Genomic DNA, 26,251 nt, shown 5'->3' with positions numbered 1-26,251 from the left:
CTGGTGTACCACACACCACGGATGTGACTGGTGTGCTGACGTCACCAAGATCCGTGAGTCCCATCATAAGTTACGAGTTATATCCAAACTGTCCATTCACTTAGTTAGCTCTTCGTAAGGATTGAACCGAAAAATAAGATGGATTAAAAAATCAAGTGCACCGCACTGTAAAAAGCAGTGGTGGATTGAACGCCTGCCATTGAAACGCTTTTGGTGATCACGGAAATGTTGAATCAATATGATATTTGTTTTTTTCTCTTTATTGAGGTCTGTGTGGCCTAATGAACAGATTAGATGGAAAGTAAACGTTACAGTGTGCCCTAAGAATGTTTTAACGGTGAGAACATTGGCCCTTATCTGTGGTATGGCCTACTTAAGCCTCACTTTTGGGACCAAGAGCTAAAATGTTCTCGCAAAATGGATGAACGGTGTAGATATGATAAATACATCATTGTGGGGCCCATGCAACTATGATCTCCTTTGAACCGTTCGTACAGCTCAAAGCTCGAGGAACGTCAGCGCTCGTCTTGTGGACGCGGATTTCCTGCGAAAGCCTTTCGCAGGAACTTCCTGCGCTGGGAACCCAGGTGAGGCCCACTGTGATGTTTGTGAGAAATCCTCCCCGTCCATCCGTTTTTTGAGTGCGTTTTAGGATACGAGGCCAAAAATGATCCGTATCCAATACTCAAGTGGGCCGAAAACGGGGTAATTGAACTTCCACAGTTGAAATAATCGTGGGCCAATAGAAGTTTTGAATCATGCTAATATTTGTGTTTTCAGTTCATCCCAGTAGGAATGACGTTATTAACGGTATGGATGGCATGTAAACATCACCGTCGAACCCAGGGAAGTTTCAACGGTAGGAATTTCCCTAAACACCTTTTCCTTTAGTACGGCCCACTTGAGTCTTGGATCCTTCTCAATTTTGGTTTTCTCTCATAAAATGAGCTCGCAAAACGGATGGAGGGAGCGGATTTCTTACAAACATCACAGTGGGCCCCACCTGGGTTCCCAGCGCAGGAAGTTCCTGCGAAAGGCTTTCGCGGGAAATCCGCGTCCGGCACCACTGAAAATTGGGCGGAATCGGTCATCTAGTGGGCAATGTAGTTATCATGGACGGTGGCTCTTCCACAATTTAGTCGGTTTAGTGTCGAGTTAACGTTTGCCATGTGTACAAAAGCCTGCATATCAAGCGTTCAGTACCAGTGTATCAAATAATTTGGTCAGGCATGTCACCGTTTCATCTGGAATGGAAATGGTTTCTCAAGGAACATGCTAAGTGAAATCCAGGAGTTTGGCATTCCTTGGCATTCATTTTATATCGTGATTTCTTGCATTTATGATCCCCGAATGAATAGGTTGTCGTGCATGTTATCGGTGATTAGGAAAAATTGTATGTCTTCATGATAATCAATCCGAGAATATATATACCACTCTAGAAGCGTATCAAACGCGCATACAGCTGCTCTACAATTATGTCAAGCTGGGCCACCACATGCATACATAGTAACAGACAAATGGTCATGACCATCTATTAGTGGCATTAAGACAGACCGTTCAAAACCAAATGTCCCGCAGCTTAGGTCTACCTGGGCTCAGCATCAACCGCGGGTTTGAAATTCGCATGGGCTGCTAGCTCATTGACGGCATCGACGACTCCTTGGATCCTCCCTGCGATTTCGATCAGTAGCGAAGTGAGCACGACAAGAGGCATGACCTCTGTAAGTGGCACCTTGGTGGTTGAGATGCATGGGGTTTCCTCCTCCATTGCTTCTATTGATGGAGGCAGCAGCGTCGGTGGAACTTGGTCAGGAAGTGATTTCAATGAACTACGGAGATCTTCTACAGCGCCATTCATCTCTCCAACTAAAAACTCTATGTTGGAGGATCTACTCATGCTTTTGGTTGTGGTCACGAGCTCTTTCAAGACCATGGAAGATTGGAAACTTAGTTTAATGCATGCCTCACTGAGATGTTTCTTCATGAACTCGGGTGCCTGCAACATAGTGGCAATTCCGATTTTAGGTAATGCATGTGTTGAAAGGGTCAAGACCATTGTTCAAAAATTCAGTGACTCAGCTTGAAACTCGTCTGAGTAAATTCACAGTCAAGTACGCGCAAGCAGCTAGTACTTTTTTTTTTTTTTTTTTGGAAGTTTACAAGGGGTATACTTTTTGTTCGTTTTTTTGTTCCTTTTTTTTTTTTTTTTAAATTTTTAAATTTTTTATTTTTTTTATTACAAGGGGTATACTTGATTCAATTGAGTTTATATGGTTTTAACACATCCGAGTTCTCCTTTGAAAAGGACCCAACTCATAACTAAGTTGACTCAGCGAATTCTCAGGGTACACAGCTCAGGTTTTGAACTTGAAAACCTGATAAGTAAATCCTTAGATCATTTAGTGTACCTTAATCTCTGAATTGATGGAACCGTTGAGTGCCTCTACTCGATAAGCACAGCAGCGAATTGCCGCTGCGATCTTGAGATACTGCTTCCATGGATGCCGAAACCAGCAACGGCCATGTGGGGGCTCCCATCGTGCCAAATTGGCCTGTATCGATAAGCCAGATCCATATCAAATCGAAGAAAATTCCCTAAAAAGAAAAACCCAAGAGTAATTTTCTTGGTTGGATTGCTAAGGGTGTGTTTGGTTGCACCAAATGTCATTTATTTTCATGATATTTTGCACTAAATTAGGCTGATTAATCATGAAATTTTGCACTAATCCATATTCTACGACTCACCAATGATTCTTCAGTGGTCTTTGAATTGAGAACACTTTTGTAGCCTTGTGATTTTTGACAGGGCTCTTTGTTGTCTGATGTACTCCCACTTTCATTGAAATATTCGGCAACATATCCTAAATCCAAGAAGAAGAAGAAGAAATCTGTGAACCAAATTATGGTATGACAAGCAAATGAGCATATGTGCATGTATGTATGTATGCACACAAGCATGAAATTAAATAGGCATTTATTATACGTAGATATGTATGTATGTTGAAACTGCAAGAGAGAATTTATAAACGTATGCAATATGCAAAAGTCCATACCGTCTAAAGAATTCGCAAGCTTTTCAATGTTACAAGTGATCAGGTGGTGGAGTTCTTCGCCTGCCCAGATGGGACAGATAGAAATGCTGACGAGTAAGCACATAAACCCTCCTATGGCAATGGTGCATAGACGCTCGCGGGCCAACTTAAACAATTTTTCCTCATGATAACCCGAGATGGAAACCAAGCTGAAGGTGAGGATAAAGATCAAAACACCATAATCGAATCGGGTTTTCACTGTGGGAACGAATCTGAAAAAAGTCGCTGTGGAAACTGAAATGAAGAAAATGAAAGTGAGTTATGTGGGATTAGTATTTGTATTTAAAAGGAAATACAAAACACAGGCAATGTTGCATACCTATAAGGAAGACAAGGACACCAAGAACCACAGGCTCAGCCTTCTCACCAGTTTGGCTTGCAAGCCAATGAATAGCAAAGCCAAGGGCTCCGGCAACTAGCGTCGCCACTCCTCTGTTTAAGCCTTTGGAGAGCGTTGCACCTGTGACCGCATGGAAGGATAGTTTCGTCAGTTTATTTGAAGATTTGAAGTTTGAACATCACAAAACAGTGTCACAAGTGTGGTTTTCTATTTACAGTTTGCCGAAGAAACCCAGAACCATGCACTTATGCATCAAAACTCAGTATGAAAAATTTATGTAGTCCAATCGTCCTTGGAATGATCTGCACCATCAGATGGACGACCATTGATTTGGACAGTTAGAAACATCGAGTTTTTGTGTTATTACCCAGGCAGAAGATGGCAGATTAACCATCCTAACCTAAGTGCTTCTGTACTGATTGTAGAGATGGTTATGTTGTATAATTAACTACAATAATTCTTCATAGTAAAAATAAAAATAGATGCCTTCTAATATCAAGAGTAGAAAAGTATGTTTTAATATATATATATATATATATATATATATATATATATATATATAAAGAAAAAGAAGTTTTATTAAAAATAAAAAAATTAAAAAAAAAACAAAAAAAAAAACCAACAACATCTAGGGTGTTAATATCAGCTCCAATCTCAAAACCTGTACATACCGACTGTGTATTCGAAGACTACAACGACGGTGCAGATGGCCCACATGGCCGTTCCTCCAATACCATCGTGCAAGGGCTTGATGTAGTAAAACAGGGACACCAATGTAAGTGCCAGCCCCACTTTGAAACAATGGAAAATCCTTCTAGGATCATCAACGGCCAACTTCCTTATCTTCTCCCAAAACCTCCACACTTTCGATTTCAATGCTAAAATTATCCCCAAGAGTCCTATCCATGCTCTGCAGATCCATGAAGATTCCACTGCCGGTTTTTCGGGTGACCTATCAGAGATTGTCACCCTCCATTCCAACCCTTCTGAAGTTCCATTTGTATTGGCCATTATAACTAACAGAAAAGATTCGTGAAAAGTGGCAATTAAGGTGGGTGGAAGTACTTGGTAATTAGAGAATACTTGGAAGAATTACTATCAATGCTCTACTGAACTCATCAAACTAAGATTTGAGGAGCTTGTTTTAAACTATAGATAACTCAGTCCAGATCCTGAGCTTAGTGGATGTACTTGGTAAATAGGGAATACTTGAAGAGATACTGTCATTACGGGACTGAACATTTCAAACCAAGATCAAGAGTCACGGAATTTGTAAAACCAGGATTGAGGAGCTTGTTTCAAAACATAGACAATTTAATAGAAGATAAGATAAAGAAATGCCAACAAAGAAAGATAGGTCCATTCGAACACGATTATTAGGCAAACAAGTACTTAGAAAAAGAGCAAATAGGCCTTAGAAAGCTCAAAGCGATGCAATGCAGGTGAGCTTTTTCCGTGTATGAATCACTTGGAAGCCTTATATAAGGGAAAAAATAAAAATAAATAAATAAATAACAAAAAAAAAAAAACAGAGCCTTATATAAGTGCTTATTTGATGCTTGAATTTCATAAAACATTCATGCAAGGCCAGGGAATATGTGTACGTTGACACCGTTTTTCATGGGGATTGACATTTACGCACAACCTTTTAGACACACCCACTTCATATTCTAGATAGTGGACCCGTTATTTAGTTTTTTTTTCGTCATTCCTGGGTGCTTGCTTTTCTCACCTATCTCCACCGATTGCAGCGGGCGCACGGATTAGGTGTTATCCGGGTAACTGCTTAGTGGGTGTTACCCTTACCGTAGGAACAACCATGATGATATTTTGTATATATATCCACTCCGTCCAGTCATTTTTACAGCATATTTTAGCGTGACATCCAAAAAAGTAAGCATATAAAAATCTCAGGTGGACCGCACCACAAGAAACAGTGATTATTGAGCATTCACCATTAAAAACTTCCCAAGGCCCACTTCAAGCATGTTCATAATGTTCATTTTCTATCCAACCCGTTCATAAGGTTTTTTTTTTTTTTTTTTTTTTTTTGAGTTTAAAAAAAAAAACCTGGATAAAAGGAAAATAAAATTATTAGCTTGATCCCAAACTTTTGTGCCCGATAAAAAACTTTTAATGGTTATTTACCACCTATTCCAGTGGTGTGGTTCACCATAGATCTCTTTTCTTAAGCTTTGGGATATTGTTCTTAAATGAGATGATAAAACGGATGGTCGGTGTGGATATGATGAAAACTCATCAAGGTTGGCCCCACACGGTAAGAGTAACACCCACTGAGTGGTAACACTTTGATTCCATACCGTCCACACTCGGAATCCATAGCGTCCCTCCGCAACCGATGTCATGGTCGGTGCCGTTTGCCCACCATGATTTATGTGTTTTATCCACGCCGTCCTTCTTTTTTTCCTGCTCATTTTAGGGCTCTTCGGACGTGAGGTTCCAAATCTCCGTGGACCACACACAGGTAACAGCGGTGCTTGAATGCCCAAATTTAAAAATTTTGTAGGGTTCAATGTAATGTTTATTTTCCATTCAACTTATTGATAAGCTCACCTAGATTTGAATAAAGGGAAAACACAAACATAAACTTGATCCAATACTTTTGTGGCCCGCAACATATTTCAACGGTGGGTGTTCAATCAACCCTGTTTCCTGTGGTATAGTCCATCTGAGTTTTGAACGAGCCTCATTTTTGTCTTCAAACCCTAAAATCATCCGGAAAAATGGATGGACAACAAAAATAAAACATATAAATCATGGTGAGGCACACAGAGTGCCGATCAGTGCCGACCAATGCATTGGCGGGTCACTACCGAATCAGACATGTCCACGTTTTAAGGGATTAATGGCGTAACGTGCCTTTAATATTCGGTATTATATTCGGTATTTTATGAAGTTGATTGTGTCTAATTGCAATGACGTTCACGTTCCGTCAAGAGACGGAGCATTGACCTGCTGGGACAACCATGTAGGACCACGCCGAGAAAATGTCTCCTTGAAAGTCTTAATTCGTACCTCGAATGCTAAAATGTCAAGATTTTCGGCTCGGATCTTCTAATATATGGATTATGTGGATTGAATCGCTTATCCATGGCACCACTTATACAATCCGGGAATCAAGAAGCCATGGCCCCACTAGAAGTTGCATTTTCAATTTCTATAAGCTGGGTGCCGAGACCGGCATCGCTGGTCTGTTTGCAAACGTAAAATGAGCCGTGACGCAAAAACTTGAAGATTGGAAAATCCTAGCCACTAGTCTTAGGCCTCCTATACCATCGAATATGGATAATTGCTATATTTCTATTTTTGGCCATCTATTTGCCTGCCATGAGTTGAAAGCGGCAATTAGAGTTGTACAAGGGTTGAACCGAGCTTGGCACAGCTCGGCTCAACTCGACCAGTAGCTAATTAACCTCAGTTCGAGCTCAGCTCAGCTCAGCTCGGTCAATTGCTCGAGCTAGTTCGAGCTGAGTTTGAGCTTATGCGGCATTTTCTCAAACACATAAAATGCATCTCTAATTTCTCACTAAATGTAAAACAGTAATAACACTTTATAAGTATTTCATCAAACATTCAATGAGCAGTGTCAAAATTGAGGGAAGTTTTATAATGTAAAGGTTTTTGTTGTAGTGATTTGTTTTGTATCTATTCCTTCCTCGCCACCAGTTAATCACACAAAAATATACACACCCAAAACAATACTTCATTGAGTCATTTCATCAAACACTTGGCGAGTAACATCAATATCAAAATAACCAAGTCATCAAGTTGATTCAATCTGAATTGATTCGAGTTGAGGTTTGATGCGAGTTAAGTCGAGCTCAGGTAAGTTCGAACTGAGCTCGAAATTTTCAAGCTCTAAAAACTAAGTCAACTAGGTCCGAATCCAATTTCAAGTTGAAGCGAGTCGAGTCGAGTGAGCTGACCGAGCTAACTCGATTTGTGTACAGGTCTAGTGGCAATTGAGAAATTTTTTTGTTATTTTTGGAAGGTAGAATTGAGGATCTTCTAAATCTCAACTGCTAAGTGTCCATATTCACAGCGAGGATCTTCTAACCAATCGTTCATGTTTATACTGTTCTCATGCAGTCGACATAATCAATGAGATGCCGCCACATTTCGATGTAATATATGAATGACAAACAAAATCTCACTCATGCTCTAAAAGCATCTTCTAATCCCACTTCCTTCAATGAAATAAGCTTATCAAAATTAAAACAATTCAGCGTCTATACACAATCGCAGTTGAGAAAAGCAAGGCATTGTGAGATGGACATGTGGTTATCATATAGTAGCACATGTGACTGAGCAGTGTGCTTAGCAAGCAGTGTACTCAACAAGTAAAAAGCTTCACTAATGCCGGATCTCTCGCAATCTAAATATGTATAGCAAGGTCGTTTCACACAATCATGTTGAAAAAATCCAAAGACGATCGATGCTTTCACAAAAACTATGGAATGTTAAGAAACAAATTCTATAAAAATTACAAGGATATCAAAGCACACAATGAAAAATTCAAGTTCAACTAGGATACAGTCCTGTAACCTTTAAGGATAAAAGCATAAAATAGCAAAGAAACCTCGATGCAGCCACCACCCACTCAAAGTTTACATAAGCAACACTTGACAAAGAGTTTTAGGCCATTGCCAATACACACAACTACTCTAAACAAAATAACACTGTCTATTTTAGTTTAATCTTAGTTTATTCACTTCTGTTCAACCTGCTGCAATAAGTTTGGAGTTTAGTGCAGCTTAGATCCATTACTGTCCACCGTCATCGTTGCAATAAGACTCAGAAGTAATATAAATATTCATGACACTGTCAACGAATACTCCAATCAACCAAGTCCATAGTTATAAAATTACACAGGTCACATCCTGTGGCAATACACCTTAATTGTTTGTTCACACGGATGATCGTAAGTAATTTACCTTTTATTTGTTCTTCTTAGTTTGATTTTAATTGGTGATTGCACTATTCTTACTTTTAAAGTAATAAAATCAGCATCCAACCTTTTTTTTTAATCTTAATAATCAATTACTGCATTACTAAAAAACTTGAGAACTACGATCACCATCAAAAGAAAAGACTTCAACTCGAAGTAGGAAAAAAAAAAAAAAAAATCCGTTGAAGGAGTAACCTTCTACTTCCAAATTGCCCATTCGCTGCAACATTGATTTTCTTTTATAAGTCGGATCAAACAGCCGATATAGCCTGAGGTTGCAAATGTTCAATCCAACTTGAGTCGAGCATGACTGTATTACGCCTGGCACTATGCTGATTGTGCATGTTTGACCAAATAGGGGTGATTCATTATCACGTGTGGTCTGTATCTAATTGAACAACAACAATTTGGATCACTGAGCTGAGCTACAGTCCCCTTTATAAAATCTAGAAATCACCGTACCATGGCTCCTACTTCAGGTTGCATTTTCAAATATTACAAGCTGGATGCACAGTTCAGCAACCTACCTCATTGATCTGTTTGGACACGTTATAAATGAGCCATGACATGGAAACTTGAAGATTGGAAGTCATGGGCCTTCTTTTCCATTGTAAATGGCCATTAATTGCAAGTTGCAATTGAGGAGAATTTTTAGGAACGATCAGTCCAGGTGGGGCCCAACAGAACAATGTTCTTCAACTCTAGATTTCTGATCAATGTGCCCATTCATACAAACTCAAGAGCCGAGTATAGCATGCGAGTCCGCCGGGATCGAGTATAGCAGACGAGCTGAGAGTTGACCACCATTTATGTATGATATTGATTCATCATCATGCATGTGGCATACTTTTAGGACGAACCAGGCCATCCAAATCTCTAAGTGAATTATGGATTGATTATAACCTAAAAAGTTGAACTAAAATATATCAACCATCTGGCTCTACACGTTGTATTTGGACCAGCCTGTTCTACGATCTCAGCCATTCATTTGCCACCAGATATTGCATGGTTGGGCTTACTGTACTAGTGCGATCTTCAAGCTAGCTATTGTTCCATGGACAATGTGTCCAGAAGACCCTTGGTAGAAATATATTGGCGCTACGTGAAAGGAGGATGAATTTTCGCTGGAGTCCCGCTAGTAAAACACCCTATGCTCTGGAGCCCATCGAGTCTCTCCAACTGCAGGTTCTATAGTTGATTCTAGGCTCTTGAAGTAAAACTCACTCAACTACATCTGTAACTCAGGTGGACCACACCACAGGTAAAAATGGAGATGGGATGTTAACCACAGGTTTGTGTGAAGAGCCAAGCAGCGGTGTTAAGAGAAATATGAGTTTCCATAGGGTTGATACTTTTCAGCCATGGGCCTTTTTTCCATTACTCTGGTAATGCAAGCTAGTTGGGTCATTGCTACAGTTTTACCCGTCAAAAAAATAAATAAATAATTATCTTTCTCCTATCATTGCTAGAATAAATTGACAAACTTACATTTTGGATTTGGCATTCGTGGGAATTAGGTGATCTCGTCAATAAGAGTGTTTGATCTAACCTTTTAAATGTCCAATCAAGTCATAGTTATTCATTTGGTGCCCTGCCGAGGTCAGGTAGAAGATGGAGTACCTGTGTTTGAAAACCGAGTGGTATGACACCAACCGACCTACTGGGACCCAGCTGCTGTAAGCTAGCATTTTTTCTAAGGCACCTGAGGCGAGGAGGTTGCGATTCGGTAGTCAAGTCATACGCGTTTTCTACTTTCTTCAAATTGCAGAAAAAATTATAAGTCATTATTTACGTCATGAAAAAACAATAGGTGTGGTAAACGACTCCAGTTTACCAACAAGACCCTCTATCCCATCGACTCTGCGGGATTCAGGGTTGCCGTGGAAAGGGATTGGATGGTGTACCACACACCATCGACCTCATAGTGTTTTGAGGGATGTTTTATATCCAAACCGTTCGTCTATTTGGAGAGCTCGTTGTAAGACTTGAGCCTAAAAATAAGACTGATCCAAAGGTCAAGTGGACCACACAGTAGAAAGTAGCGGGGGATTGAATATCTACCATGGAAACCTTCTTGTGGATCACATAAGTTTTGGATCAATCTCATATTTAGTTTTTCATCTTCATCCAGGTCTGTGTGACCTTATGAACAGATTGGATGGAAAATAAATATTATGGTGGGCCCTATGAGTGTTTTAATGGGAGAATCATTGTCCTACTGATATTTGTTGTGTGGTCCACTTGAGATTTGGATATGACTCATTTTTGGGCTCATGCTCTCAAATGATCTCACCAAATGTATGAATGGTGTGGATATAATAAATACATCATTGCGGGGATCAAGTAACTTTGATCTCCTTTCAACCGTCCACCAAGGTCGGTGGTGTATGGTACACCAGCCAATCTGCTTCCAGTTTCCGTGCAGCGGCTATATTGACTTCCGTACTGGTAAATTGGATTTTAAATAACCAAAGTTCCTTGATACTTTGGCTATGCATGAGTTAGAAATTATAAACAGGACATGTGTTTGCCAAAATCAAGTACACACAAATCCGGGAATCCCTGTTTCTAAGTCGCTGCTAATTTATAGGTTGCTGGGACAATCATAGCTTCTAATTGAGACAATTATTTTTTTTAATATTTTCATTTTCAACCTTCCAATTAGTGTCCAACAATTCAATAGTCGGCTTACTAAAAAAGTACTTTTTGTGGGATATCTCTAAAAAATATATTTAAACTTTTTTTTTTTTTTTTTTGTCTCTCTCTCTCCACTCGGATCAATTTACCTACTTGCCTTCTCATATTTAAAGCGATTTGTATATGCTCTAGTGAGATTGTTATCCTATGTCATTATGGGCAACGTTGGCGGTAAGATATGCATTTCATGAATGAAAAAAATAAAAATTGATTGGCTTGAATTTGATCATTTGGCTTAGATTCTTTTGCTCATAGCAACAAAGTGTTTACTTCTTTTTCATGAGGTTTTATTTAATTTATTATGTATTTTCATAATACATCTCAACGAACCATATTCTTCACAGGAATCTAGTATTCCAATTATACAGTTTCTAAGTAAATTGTGAATGCCTGCGTATCATCAACCACACTCTTGTCAGAGTGCCAAAAAGTCTCCTTACATATGCCATGCGTTGAGGCCTATGTAAGGAGATTTTCTTTAGGGATGCACATTCAGTGGATTGAGATCACCACCAAGGTCCATGGATTTAAGATGAATTTGGGCCCACTGTGATGTATATGTTTTATATCAAGCATTTAATACCTTTGCATACAAATATCAGGTAGATCACAGCAGAGAAAATAGTGTAGATTGAGCAAGCAACATTAAAAGCTACACAAGGTAATGTTTGTTTGCCAATACCTTTGCCCTTTTGTTTTACAGAAGCAAATACAAATATCAGGTAGACGACAGCAGAGAAAATAGTGAAGATTGATCGTGCAACATTAAAAGCTACTCAAGGTAATGTTTGTTGGCCATCCAACCTTTTGATAAGGTCACACAGACCTAGATAAAAATAAAACAAAATATCGGCTTGATTCAAAACGTTTATGGCCTCTGAGAAGATTTTAACGGTGGAAGTTCAATCACCGCTGTCTCCTGTGGTGTGGTCTATCTAAGATTTGCATCTGTTTTATTTTTGGAATGATCATGACCTAAAATGAACTGGAAAATCGGATGTAGGCCGTGGATATTAAACACATACAATAAAGTTCACCCCACAGGTGTCATGGAACTACCGGCCTTTGATTTCCCGGATTCATTGTGAAGCGGATTGCGTGATGAGTGAAGTAAACTCCTTGAGGTTCATGATAATTTATGTATTTTATCAGCTCCGACAGTCATTTTACCGGTCATTTTAATGCTTGAACCTAAAGTTGTAGCATATTCAAAGTTTAAATGGACCACACCACAATAAATAGTGTGAATTGAACATATACCGTTGAAAATTTTAGGAGCCATGCATAAATCAAGTTTATATTTGTGTTTTCCCGGGTCCTTACTCTTGCTCGGGTGGTAGACTCTCAGGAGTTTCAACTCCCGATCGGTGAAGGTTTCGAGTACCCATAGGTGGTGAAATTCCACTAGTGTGAGTGTGTGCGTGTTATATATATATATATATGTGTGTGTGTGTGTGTGTGTGGGAAAAGGTACTATGCGCTCAACCTCACGATAAGCTCTCGTGAGGTCGAGCTGTGTGGGCCCCACCATGATGCGTGTTGACCATCAACACCGTGCATTTGATGGGTCCCCTTTAAATTATGGGATATCTCAAAAATCAGCCGTATACGGAACTCAGGTGGGCCATACCATCTAAAATCATGTGAAGACACCGTTAAAACATATAAAAGCACTTGGTGGGGCCCACCTGAAATTTGCATGCGTCTGAAACTTGGTCTGAACCCTCATCCAAGTGGGACACACATAATGGATAGGCTGGATTTGCAAACCACATCTCGGTGGGCCCAAAAAATGGTTATGAATGTTTTAATGGTGCACGGCCCCTCTCTACTTCTATATGTGGTGTGGCCCACACAAGTCACGGATTGACTTGATTTTTGAGACCTAGGCCCACGATGGAATGGTGCATCTGACTGATGGGGTAGATGTTCGAAACACATCACGGTGGGGCCCACACAGCTCGACCTCATGGGACGGACTCGTGAGGTCGAGCGCATAGTACCTTTTCCCACACACACACACACACACACACACACACACATATATATTTGTGTTTTCCCTTCATACATCTTTGCATGATCTTATAAATAAGTTGAATGACCAATAAACATCACTATTGGGCCTAGCAAGGTTTCAACAGTGGAAATCATTATTCCCACTGTTGTGGTATGATCAACTTGAGCTTAATTTGGATATGCTTCCATTTTAGGCTCATCCCCTTAGGGTGTGTTTGGCCGGCCGAATCCCATGGGATCGTTTTTAAGGTAATGATGATGATGTCAAATAGATGGGTTGAAGTTTCATGGTTTTGCTATATTCTGAGACAAGTTCCTTGGGCTGTTTAGGCAAGTTGGAAAATCGCGGGATTATACTTGTAAAGGTGTTTGGATGTGGCATGAGATTAAAAGAATCCACTAGGGAAAACAACTCTGCCCGTTTGGATATTAGGATTAGGGAACCCGGGATTGTTTTCATATAAAAAATTTGTGGGCTCTTTGGTTAGCTGGATGGACGGGGATAGCGTCCTATCCCCAATCGGACGGTAATCTGTCTGGGTCGGAATCTGTGTGGTATACCATTTTAGGACCGAATTTAAAAATCTCAGGTGGATACAAAACTCAAATAATCCACACCACAAGAATCAGTGGTGATTGAATGCCCGACCGGCCCACAAAAAAGTTTTGATATAGGCTTATATGTTTGTCTTTGAGCATGGTGGGAATCACCTTGTAGCAGATTCGATGGTATATAAAAATCATGTTAGGACCTGGAAAGGTTTCAGCGGCTAGAGTTACTTTCCCCACTAGTTCTTGTAAGTATTTGGCTCATGTACTAGAATAAGCAGGCTAAATTGATGTACGGAGTAGATGGTACACAAACATCAAGGTGGGCCCTATAGAACTTCATTGGCCATGAACACCGCAAGATCAAAACAGATAAAAGACTTACTCAATATAAGAGTTTGCCATGCTGAATTTCAATTGGGACTAAGCATGACATAGGGTAGCATGGACGAGTGAATTTAGATGGGACGGAAGCAACTTAAACTGCAAAGTAGGGTCCTTACTCATGCCACAGTGGTAGACTCTCTGGAGTTTCAACACAAGGTAATGGGTTCGAGTACCCATTGTGGTGTGAGTGCATGCATGTGTGTGGGGTGTGAGTGCCTGTGAAAATAAAAAATTAAAAACTTTAAAGCAATAGGGTAACTTGGTTTTAGGTCAACCCAAACCCAATCAACTTAGGTCAGGTTGTCAAGGTACTCGTGTCAGGTTCAGATTGGAAAACACCAACTCAATTTCAATTCAGGTTGGGTCCGGGCTGAGCAAATTCAGTTGGGTTAGGTTGGGGTTGGGAATAATCACATGTACTTAGGGTCAGGTTAGATCAAGTATAAAGGATTTTCAAGTTGATCACCCTTTGTTGGAACTTTAGGTCAGATTGGATGGCAGGTTGAGGCTTCTTGATGTTTGGTTGGGCTCAGGTAGTAGGTTAGGTCCTGTTGATGTTGGGTTTGAGCCAGGGTTCAACCCGAACCCAAATGGCCAAGTTTTTGCACCCCTAAGCACTCCTAAGGGATGTTGTGGGATCAATGCAGGCAATACATGTGATGTTGTGAACAATGAAATGTAAAATGCAATTGCAGTCTCATAACACTAGCAGTTATCAGAAAAAAGGGAGGGCTATCTTAATAAGCTTAAAATTCACAGTAAGCACCATCTTGTAGAGAACACAGGCCACATAAAGGCAAACCCAGCAAAAGCCACAATATCCAAAAGTTTCACAAGTATAACATTTGTGTTCACGAAAGCAAAATCAATTTACCAAGTTTTTTAAGGAACTTGACACACCTCAATTTTAAGCACTGCCAGGAGAACAGGCAAATGAAGCATGGGCCGAAATGTATATATACCTGTTCCTCTACAAGTTATACATTTTCCAAGACTTGGGACCATATATTTCATATATATTATAATGGTAGAAACAAGATGAGGACAAAGATGATCTCGTAACCCTCCGCATAACACAAAGTGAATACAAGATGCTGCTGACTTTTTCTTGAACTCCAGGAACACAAAGTAACGATGTGTTCAGGAAAGTTTGAGCTTATGTCTCACGCGTTGATGGTTCAGAAGGCCATTTACAGGGTGCTTTGGAATTCATTTGTGAAAAAACTATCATATTGAATGCAAGCACTTTGCGGTATGATGGGCTTCAAAACTACCATCAGGAGAACGAAACCCTTGTTTCGATACCCCATTTTACATAACCCTTTTTGGTATAATACGTCTGCTGGCAACGTCACATGAGAACAAAAGGGATCCGACACAGGGGTGTCGTTCACCATAAAAAGTCAGATCTACTACTAAACCCTAAAAATAGGAAGAATTGGGGAAGACAACGTTGACTCAATGAAATTATATGTTGCACATACCTGTCGTTGTCAACCCAAGAGCATTCTGTAGCGACCTTACCTTCTCCACTACAAATACACAGCCGCAAGGAAGAGACGAGGTCATCTCTATATAAGCGCTGATGGATCGTCTATAGAAGATGCGACTAGATTCTAGTCGTCTTCTTCAGGCATAGCTCGCTGCGACAGAGAAAAATGAAAAGACGTCATTTTCAAATCGCCTCCAAATCTCTTGTTGGATTTGATGGATAGGCTCGAGGAAGAAGATGGGATGCCTGGGTTATTCCTTATCTGGACTTATGAATCTATATAAAACTCATGAGATATGGCGGTTTGCCTTAAAACTACATGCCCAAATGCGCGCGTGGGATCAAGCGGTGGGATTGCATGATCCTATCCCTTGAAAACCCATCTAATCCGTCTGTCCAAACCCTTAAGTGGGATGGAAAAACAGATGGACGGCATGGATAAAACACATACATTAATGGTGGGCCCAACTGAGTTTACTCGGTACGATGGGAGCCTACGGAGTAACTCAGTAGTCAATCCGATTTGGATTTCATTGAATTCGCGTCCTTCCTTCAAGATTAACTAAAAACCATGCGATGCGCGTTGCACGTGGTCCACCGAAAAGATATTCAACTTTGTACCACTGGAAGAACGTACATGCAAGATCGTGGTTTGGCAAGTGATGTCCCGTAATACGTGAGCTGTGGCTAAAACTCCGGACAATCAAATATTTGCCACGCCTGTACGGAAAAACTTGATCTGAGCCATTCATTAGCGGAACCCACTATTAGGTTCTCCAGACTTTCATACGTGATGTGTCCCTTATCAACATGGCGTGGCCCAAGGATCAAGCAAGCCTACTGAGGTGGGCATCAATCCCACGCATGTATCACATGGGCAGGTGGCCTGTACGGTTAGAATAACTTCCGTTTTGCAGTCCGTAGTACCTCAAGAGAAATAATTTGTGGATCCCAAAGGAATGGGTACCGATTCTCTGGAGATTGGCTGGTGTACCCCGCACCACCGATCTGGCTGCTGTGTACGTGTCGTGCGAAGACGAGCGCTGACGCTCCTCAAGCTCCGAGCTGTACGAAGGGTTGTAAGGAGATCAAAGTTATATAGCCCCGGAATGATCTATTTATTATATCCACACTGTTCATCCATTTGGAGATATCATTTTCGAGCATGATTTCAAAATGAGTCATGTCCAATTCTCAAGTGTACCACACCACACATAGTAGTGGGGAGAATGATTCTTACCGTTGAAACAGTTGTAGGGCCCACCATAAGTTTTATTTTCCATCCAATCCATTCATAATATCACACAGGCATGGATGAAGAGGGAAAAAAAATATCATATTGATCTAAAACTTCTGTGACCCCCAAAAGGCTTTCAATGGTAGACGTTCAATCCCCCAATTCTTTTGTCAGTGTGGTATACGTGATGTTTGGATCTGTCTTGTTTTTTCGCTCAAGTCTTCCAACGATCTCACCAAAATGGATGGACAGTTTGGATATAATACATGCCTAATGGTGGGAGCCACGTAACTTATTGACGTCAAAACACCAGCCATTTCGGTGGTGTGTGGTACACCAGTCAATCCGCTTCCCTCAGCATGGAAAAGGCATCAAAGAATCGTGATAAAAAGTCAATCCCATCAGCAGCTTTTATTCAATTTATCCCATCGAGTATCTGCACCCAAGTCATGTATCAAGCTGGATTTTTGGGGGCCTCTTGGGAGCGTGGATTTGCAAACCCCTGGATTCGGAGCCCCTAGGATTAGAAACCCCCTCAACCCTCCTGGTGTGTTTGGCACCCTGGAGTGTGTGAATCAAATTTCTGTCCATGGTATATTAATAGGGGTTTGAATTTAATTACTAAATAAACTTTAATATCTCTAATCAGTGAGATATGTAATTTTTGACACGGTGAGCTTATAAATCTCTTAAATCAGTAAGATATATAAGCTCATTGAAATATATGCTTTGCCCGAAAATGATGAAATTTCAAGTCTTGAATGGGCCACAAGCACAAGATCATGTCTGAGTGACTAACAAATAGAGCTGGGCAAATCTAACCCGATCCGGTGGATCTGACCCAATTAGACCCGATCCGACCCGTTCCGAACTGAACCGATGGACTGGATCGGTGCAGATCGAGTAGGGTCATTCAAATCCGACAGTTTTTCGGATCGAGATCGGGTTGTGGTCAATCCGGACCGACCCCATCTGAAAACTCAATCCGAATGGATCCGCACAGATCCGATCCGACCCGCCCTGATCCGAAGCGATTTTTATGAATGCTTCTACTTTTTCCTGTGGTATGGTCCACCTGAGCTTTGGATATGCATCAATTCTGGGTTCAACGACTAAAATGATCTGAAAAAATGAATGAACGACATAGATAAATCACATGCATTCACAATGGGCCACAACAAAGTACGTTGGTAAGAACATGCAACAGATGTGGATTTCCTGCCAAAGCCTTCCCCATGAAGTTACTGAGATGGGAACCCGTGTGGGGCCCACTGTGATGTTTTGAAGAAATCATCCTTGTCCATTCGTTTTTTTATTTCATTTTAGGACATGATGCCAAAAATGAACCGTATCCAATGCTTAAGTGGGCCATAATAATGGAAAAGATGGTTAGGGAAATTCCTACCGTTGAAACCTCCCTGGGTTCGACAGTGATGTTTATATGTCATCCATACCGTTAATAACGTCATTCCTACTGAGATGAATTAAAAACACAAATATTAGGATGATTGAAAACTTGTGGCCCTACGAATATTTCAACTGTAGACGTTCAATTATCACATTTTCAGTCCACTTCAGCATTGGATATGGTTCATTTTTGGCATGATGTCTTAAAATGAACTCACAAAACTGATGGACGGGGAGGATTTCTCACAAACATCATAATGGGTCCCACCTAGCTTCCCAGTGCAAGCTTTCGTGGGAAATCCACGTATTACGAACCAAATGCAATTTCTTACATGGCACGTCAACATAGCTGGTGTGTAGATACATGCTATACAAATATGAGCGGAAACCACCTTTAGCTCCGAGTTGTACGAGTAAACTCTGTTGGGTCCACCGTTATTCATGCATTTTATCCACTCCATCCATCCATTTCAACAGATAGTTTTAGAGATTCAGCCGAAAATTTAAGTCTATCCAAAGCTCAAGTGGACCACACCAATGGAAATAGTGTGAATTAAATTTCTATCATTCAAAAGTTATTGGGGGCCACAGAAGTTTTAGATTAAGATAATATTTGTGTTTTCCATTCATCCATGTTTGCTTGATCTTATTAACATGTTGGATGACAAATAAACATCACTGTGGGCCTTGGAAAGGTTTCAACAGTGGAAATTAATAGTTCCACTGTTTCCTGTAGTATGGTCCACTTGAATTGTGTATATGTTTCAATTTTTGGTTCAACAGCTAAAATGAGCTGTCAAAATGGATGGACGGCGTGGATTATCCACTTACATTCATGGTGGGCCTAACAGAGTTTACTCGGTACAATAAGAGCGTACTAAGTAACTAAGTATGCAATCCAGTTGCCATGTGAATCACGCCAGCGATACAGCTGGTGTAGATACGTGTAGTGCAAAGACGGGCCTCGACGCGCCTCGAGCTCCGAGTTGTATGTATGGCTCAAATGAGATCAATGTTAGAGGGGCCCCACCATAACGTTTATTTTCCATTTAATCCGTTAATAAGGCTAAAAATACATGGTTGAATAGGAGAAACAAATTTCATATTGTTCCGAAACTTCTATGATCTTCAAAAAGGTTTCAATGATAAATGTTCAATCCCCAACTGTTTTTTGCAGTGTGGTCCAACTGATCTCTGGATCTGTCTTATTTTTCAGCTCTAGCCTTAAGTCGAGCTCTTCAAATGGATGGACGGATTAGATATAACAAATACCTCATAATTTGACCCGTAGACCCAACTCGATCCGAACCCTACCTAACCCGATCTGATTCGGTTTTCCCGATCGAGTCGAACTCGGTTCGGGTCATGCCAACCGTGCATCGGATAGGTTCGACTCAAATGTCCCGGACTCTGTCCCGGATCGGATCGAGTTTGGGTCAACTCGTGTACATTTCGGACTGAATCGAGTTAGGTTCAGTCCAATCCGACTCAGTCCGATGCCCAGCTCTACTAACAAATGATTTTTAATCGTTCATTTACATGAACAATATTTGGACGGTGCTAGACAATGTTTGGACAGTGCTGATCATCATTAGTGGGTCATGTGCCCAATAAAATGATAGTGTATAGTGACACACATGTTACACCTGCAACTGTTGAAATCATTTTTGGTGTAATCAAGCTCTCACCATGGATTACAAACCCCCTCAAAGAGGGGATTGGAAACCCCCTGGATTTGAAACCCCCAGTTACTTTATCCTACCAAACAATCAGGGGATTTGAAACCCCCTCAAATCCACGGTGCCAACCAACCCCTTGGCTTTTAGGCTCTAGTCCTGGGACGGGGATTCCTGCGGCAGGCTGTTCAAGAAGCTCCTGGGCTCCCAACTTATGTGGGGGCCTCCATAACATTTGTGAGAAATCCACTTATCTATTCATTTGCCATATCATTTTAAGGATAGGGGACTAAAAATGAGGAGGATTCAAAACTCAAGTGAACAACACTAGAGGAAAAGGAGAGGATTCAATAACCACAGTTGAAACATTCATGGGACACAAGAGTTTTGTTTCAGCCTAAATTTTAATTTTAATTTTTAATTTTTTGTTTTCAGTTCATCCAAGTGGAAGCCTCTCCACGACTAGTTTAGATGGCATATAAACATCAAGGTGGATCTAAGAAGATTTTAATGCTAGGTATTTCTTTCCCCACCTTTTCCTCTTGTGTGGCCCACTTTAGTTTTGAATCCACCTCACTTTTTTTTTTCCCTTCTGTTCTCTTAAATTAAGCTGAAAAAAATGGATGGACAAGTTGAATTTCTCCCAAACACACTACCAAAAAATCAATCAAAGGCTATGAACTTTGAAAGCCTTTAGCTACGGATCTAATCCGTAGTAATTTTGCTACGGATTTGATCCGTAGCTGAAACCTGATTGATCCGTACCTAAAGCCTACCTCTCACCATAGCCTTATTAGATATTGATGATGCTTAAGGGGTTCTATGGGACCCATTGAAATATATATGTTTGATCTAATCCATCCATAAATTCTGATATATAATTTTAGTGGATTAGGCCAAACGTCATGTAGATTAAAGGTCTAAGTGGACCACACAATAAGAAATCATAAAAATTAAATATCTATTGTTAGTATGTTGTGTGGTCTTATTACTGCTTCAATCTGACTCATTTTTTGCATCAACCATTAAAATAATATTTTAAATTTAATGGACGGATTGGATAAATAACATACATCGTGGTGGGCCCCACAGTCCTAAAGCCCACGGTCCTCATGAGCCGTCCGTCATGCGCCCCTCCCCAAATTTCATTCCGCCATTTTCTCCCACCCACGTACCTCTCAAAACGAGGGTTTTTGCGTCCGCCCATTTCTCCCTCTCTCCATCTCCCAGCTCCCTCACCCTCTCAGCCTCTCTCGAACTCAGCCTCTCCCTCGCCATCTCTCGATCTCTCACTGTCCCTCACCCTCTCCCCGTCTCTCGGCCGCATTCCCTGCTCTCTGTTTCCCAACCTCTCTCTCTTGCTAGCGTTTTCAAAATGCCCTTTCGCCGCAAGAAGGAGAATAACGGTTAGTCTCTCTCTCTCTCTCTCTCTCTCTCTCTCTCTCTCTCTATTTTCGAAATCAGTTGCGGTCGGATGCGCCATTGAAATCTCTATTTCTGTATCTTGTAATATCACTTGCCCAACATATATATCTTGCATGATTAATCTGTATCTTGTAATTTTCTACAGAGCACCATAATGAAAGGCATGATCGAAAGTGGGGCCTGACAAGATCTCAATGACAGCTCCGAGCAATTTGTAAAATTGTTAGCTCAGAATGTAAAACTCGTTGATTCAAAAGACCTTGGGACTGATAAGGAGCAGATATTGGCTTCTCTGCAGACGGTGCGACAGTCCGATTGGAAGCTGGCTATTAGGTATTTCGGGAATTTTACTGTAGTCTCAGCTGTTTTTATGGGATAGTATGTTTTCACACATATCATGCTAGCTATGCCCAACACTATCCAAGGGCTCAAGTTTAGGGATTAGACTTGCCGGACTCAATTGGGGAAGTGGTTGTGTGTGGGGTTTTGGTTCTTCAAGGTGAACGTGTCCTAGAGAATATATCTCGCTTTATGCAGGCTAGAATGCAAAGAGGTAAACTCCTTTACTTACAGATCAGCTTGATTTCACTTAGTTAAAAGGGAGTATTGTGTAGCAGGAGGAATTGTAGGGCCATGATGCGTCAGGATATATACACGTTCTTGTTCCCTGTCCATACACATGCAGCCCATGGTCGTCACCGTGGGAATTTATTTGATGGGCCCCATCATGGATGGGTGATACCCCAATAACTTTTCAAGATTAGAGAAGATCCTTATCTTTAAGAGTTGAAAAAAAATTAATTTGGTGGAATTTCCAAGGTTTGGAAGGCTGAGATCTTACAATCTGGGGGATTTTAGGCTGTCCTTTGTCTATGCTGGAGCCAGTCAGATGAACCTGTTGGGATCCAGATCTCCACACTATGGGTCTGACTTCTATGAACTGAGCACACGAGAATGGTAAGCATGACCTGGTGCATTTTGGAGCTATAATTCCTCTTACCATGAGGGTTCTTGATTCTAATATCAGTGCATGATAGTATTAATTGTGAGTGTTTATGTAAAGTATGATTGGGAATGAATTCATTTTTCTTAACCATACCAACCACAATATTAATACTCACACATGAAGGCATATATTTTGATACCTGACTTCCTAAATATATATTTCCCTGGCTGAAATGCCAGCTCTAAGAGTTTATTTTGAGGGGAATTGTTACAAATGGATAAGTTTCAGATATGTTAATCCTGCATTTTTCTTTAAAAAATGGATGAGTTTCAGAATACACACACACACACACACACACACACACACACACACAAAAAAAAAACCTTAAGCATGCTTTTGCTTTTAATAATTGTACCCACTTTCTTTGTCTTGTTTAGGGCCATCAAGATTTTGGTTTTCTTAGCTGCAGCATCTCTGATTGACAAAAATATACATGTTTTTCTCTTGCAAATTTTAAGTTTACGTGGTTGCATACTTTTTGGTAAATAACTTGAATCATTGCCATCTTGAATTTTAGGCAGCGATCATGGAGTCAAAGCACAGATGGATAGGTGGTTGCTAACTGTTGCCTTGATTGAAGGAACCAATGTAGCAGCTGTGGATTCAACTGGATTTTCAGACCCATATGTGATATTGACCTGTAATGGTAAAACAAGAACCAGCTCAATCAAGTTCCAAATGCTAGATCCTCAATGGAATGGTAAGCTATTGTAATTTCTCTGTTTTGTATTTGTACTGTTAATGTATTGAGCATATCTGTGATGCCACTTAGGATATGGCAAGGGGACAATTGAATGTGTGGTTCAGCCCAAGGTCAGGAAAGACTGTTATCAAAACTTGAAATTCAGGTTCAGGCTTACTGTTTATCACCAATCACATCCAGACCTGGAGCAGGCTTCAAGTGAAAAAGTTGTTAAACATTGTCATGGGCATGGTTGTTTATTCCTTGGGCCCAAGTATCATGCCTTGGTTCAATTTGCAGTCATAAAGTTCTGACAGGAATCCTGAAGAGCCAGGCTAGCCCATTGCAGTCCTAGCTATAAGAAGATAGCAGCAGCAGCACTTTTGCTGGAAAGTTCCTAGTAGAACAGACAACCAACTCATGAACCCAATTTCTCATGTATGGATTTTTATTATCGAATTTTGTTGTGCTTGCAGAAATATTTGAATTTGATGCAATGGATGAGCCTCTGTCTATGATGGATGTGGAAGTGTTTGATTTTGATGGCCCTTCAATGAAGCAACATCCCTCGGACACACTGAAATCAATTTCGTAAAATCTAATTTGGCTGAACTGGAAGATATATGGATTCCTCTTCAGGGAAAGTTAGCTTAGGCATGCTAGTCTAAGTTGCACTTACGAACCTTTTTGAACAATACAAGAGGTACTGATATTGTTAAAGAGTACATAACAAAGATGGAAGAGATCCGGAAGAAGGTGAATGACTATTCTTGCTTTTGGATTCTTATTACCCATGCTACATATTCATTTTTCTACTCTTGTTTTTCTCATTTATTTTATCAACATTTGAAAATATTTGCAGATAATTTTGCGGCCACCGCAGACAAACTCAGCATTCCAGAAGCTATTTGGGCTTCCACCAGAGGAATTCCTCATCAATGACTTGTCACTTGATGTGAAAAATGCCTATACAGGTGCTATTATCTTTTTGTGTTATGGATCATGTTACTGATTAAACTCTGCCTGGTAACAATCTCACTAACAGACCCCAGCCCCAGTAAAGGGCCATGTCCCAAAATCTCTTTCAATTGGATATGGACTATGTCCATATTTTTCTTCTTAGCAGTCTATTTATAGGTCAGCAATAGACGGGCTAGGATTGTTCCATCTGGGGATTTTTAGCAACAGTCCATCTACTCTGGCAGCCCATGAGAGCAATGGTTTGGATCACGAAATATTAGGTGCGGCTTGCACAAACTACCAATCTGATGATACTATACATGCGTAATGTTGAGGATCATATATCTCTAGGATCTTTTTAATGACTCATACATACATTCTTCCTGTTGATACCATGTATGCTTAATCATGCCCATCTGGTTCCTTCTCTGCAGGGCTGTCTCTTTCTATTAGCAAGAATAATTGGGTTTCATGCAAACTTGTTTGGACATAAAACCAAATTCTTTTTTCTTTGGGAAGACACAGAAGATATCCAAGTGGTCCCTCCACCTCTAGCATCTGTTGGCAGTCCATCTCTTATCATTATTCTTCGCTGAGGCAGGGGTTTGGATTCCAAGCATGGTGCCAAGGCATAGGATGAAGAAGGCAGGTTGAAGTTCCATTTCCAGTCATTTGTATCATTCCATATAGCCAACAGGTACTAGTTTCACATCCTTTCTACTTTCAATAGAAGTTGTTTATGTGCTTCTGTGAACAAGGAAATTATCAAGTTTTGATCTTGATGCATCAAGGTATGTGGTATATACATCGGTTAGGAACAATGGATCCTATGCTTGGAGATTTGCCAATCAGTTGGGAACAATGAAGAAGGCAGCTTTCAGTGTTGTTCCTATCCCACTTGCTATATGGAGTAGAAAAATTGGGATATAGGATCCTGCCTGATGCAGTTCTTGCTTCTCACTCTCACCCCAATTGCAAGGTGGATTGGTTCTTCATTCTGAGTATCTTGGACTCAGGGAACCAAATTGCAATATATTACTTTCAAGTTGGACTTGTGTGAAACTTAACTGCAACTTGATGGATACTCATGCATCATGAGTCATGACTATTAGGAAACATCTTTAAACCTTTTGTATTCTCTTGATTAAACTGAACTTGTCAATATACTCTTTTGTAATGATCTCCTATTAACCAGTCTGTAAATAACTCCTGTGAGAACTCATCCCGTGTATTGTGTGCATGACATCCAACCCATTCATCAGATGTGTTACCTCATGAAACCTCTAGGCCTAAAAATCAGCCTGATTCAAAATTTAGGTGAGCCACAGCAAAGGGAACCAAAGCGAGACGGCACCCTACCCTTGATTTTCGCTAGGGCCCAAATAAGTTGCAAAACAGCCTGATTTTTTACATGATCCTTCATCCAAGCCAGATGAAAGGTACACATGGGATTAGTTCTTGAAGGGTTCTCACATGTTCTCATGAAAACTGGTTTGTAGGAGAAATTTTTCCTCCAAACATAGTGTAAAATATGAACTATCATCTTTCTACATCTTCCCCCACCCTAACTTCTACTGTAGAACTAAGTGCTATTTGTTGATGGAAATTTGATTTTCATGCTTGGAATCATGAAACTTAGAATACTTTAAACTAATTCAGGTCCCTTCCTTACACCTGCAAGGCCACATTCTTCTGGGTTCCTATAGGTAGCAGCCAATCATGGTTTACTTCCAATCCTGAACAGATTCTGTCATGAGTATTTTTAGCATTTTCATTTTCTAATTTTCCTATGGTTGAATAATGCAACTAAGCAATTTCTACGTTATGGAAGCTAAAGTTTTGATCAAGTTGTCAAACTTGCTAGAATACTTGGTTTCTCAGAGGAATGCCAAGAAGACAGAAAGATGTATTCATTTTAGAAGATTGTAATGTGTTTCATTGAGATGCTTGAAACACATTGTAAAAACCCATTTTGTGGAATAGTGAAAAGGAAAAAAGAAAATTGGATGGTAATTATGACTGATTTGCTTAATGCAATTAGGTGGCTTAACAATGGATCCTATGCTTGGAGATTAGCCAATCTGTTTAACGAAAGGTTTGATATTCGTGCTAAAGTTTGGGTTAGAATGTTGTCAGATATACAATTAAAGGCTATTATTGAGTTAGAATGTTGTATATTTGAACATATTTATAGTCTTAGGCTCCATTTGGTCATCACATTAGTATTTATGAAAACATTTTTTTTTGAAAACCAAACGGAGCCTAAGCCCTTTTTTAACTCCGCCAATGCAACTCCTTGCATTGCCGGTCCCAAGC

The 26,251-nt window shown here is 40.3% G+C and overlaps 1 protein-coding gene and 1 pseudogene across 1 annotated transcript; one reads left to right on the top strand and one right to left on the bottom strand.

The window, feature by feature from the left end:
• Window positions 1–1,585: 1,585 nt before the first annotated feature.
• Window positions 1,586–4,453, bottom strand: LOC131232298 (aluminum-activated malate transporter 10-like). The gene is made up of 6 exons (XM_058228537.1): window positions 4,104–4,453; window positions 3,412–3,552; window positions 3,054–3,326; window positions 2,746–2,888; window positions 2,409–2,552; window positions 1,586–1,996 (listed from the first exon to the last, which is right to left on the bottom strand). The coding sequence occupies exons 1-6, from the start codon at window positions 4,441–4,443 to the stop codon at window positions 1,586–1,588; spliced, it is 1,452 nt and encodes a 483-aa protein (XP_058084520.1). The 5' UTR covers window positions 4,444–4,453.
• A 16,535-nt stretch (window positions 4,454–20,988) lies between these two features.
• On the top strand, window positions 20,989–24,720 carry LOC131232297 (C2 and GRAM domain-containing protein At1g03370-like; annotated as a pseudogene).
• Window positions 24,721–26,251: the final 1,531 nt, after the last annotated feature.

The sequence above is a fragment of the Magnolia sinica genome, chromosome 18 (genome assembly GCF_029962835.1).
Source record: "Magnolia sinica isolate HGM2019 chromosome 18, MsV1, whole genome shotgun sequence".
NCBI lineage: Eukaryota > Viridiplantae > Streptophyta > Magnoliopsida > Magnoliales > Magnoliaceae > Magnolia > Magnolia sinica.
The sequence above is the reverse complement of the archived record's forward strand: the minus strand, read 5'-3'. Positions and strand labels throughout refer to the sequence as shown.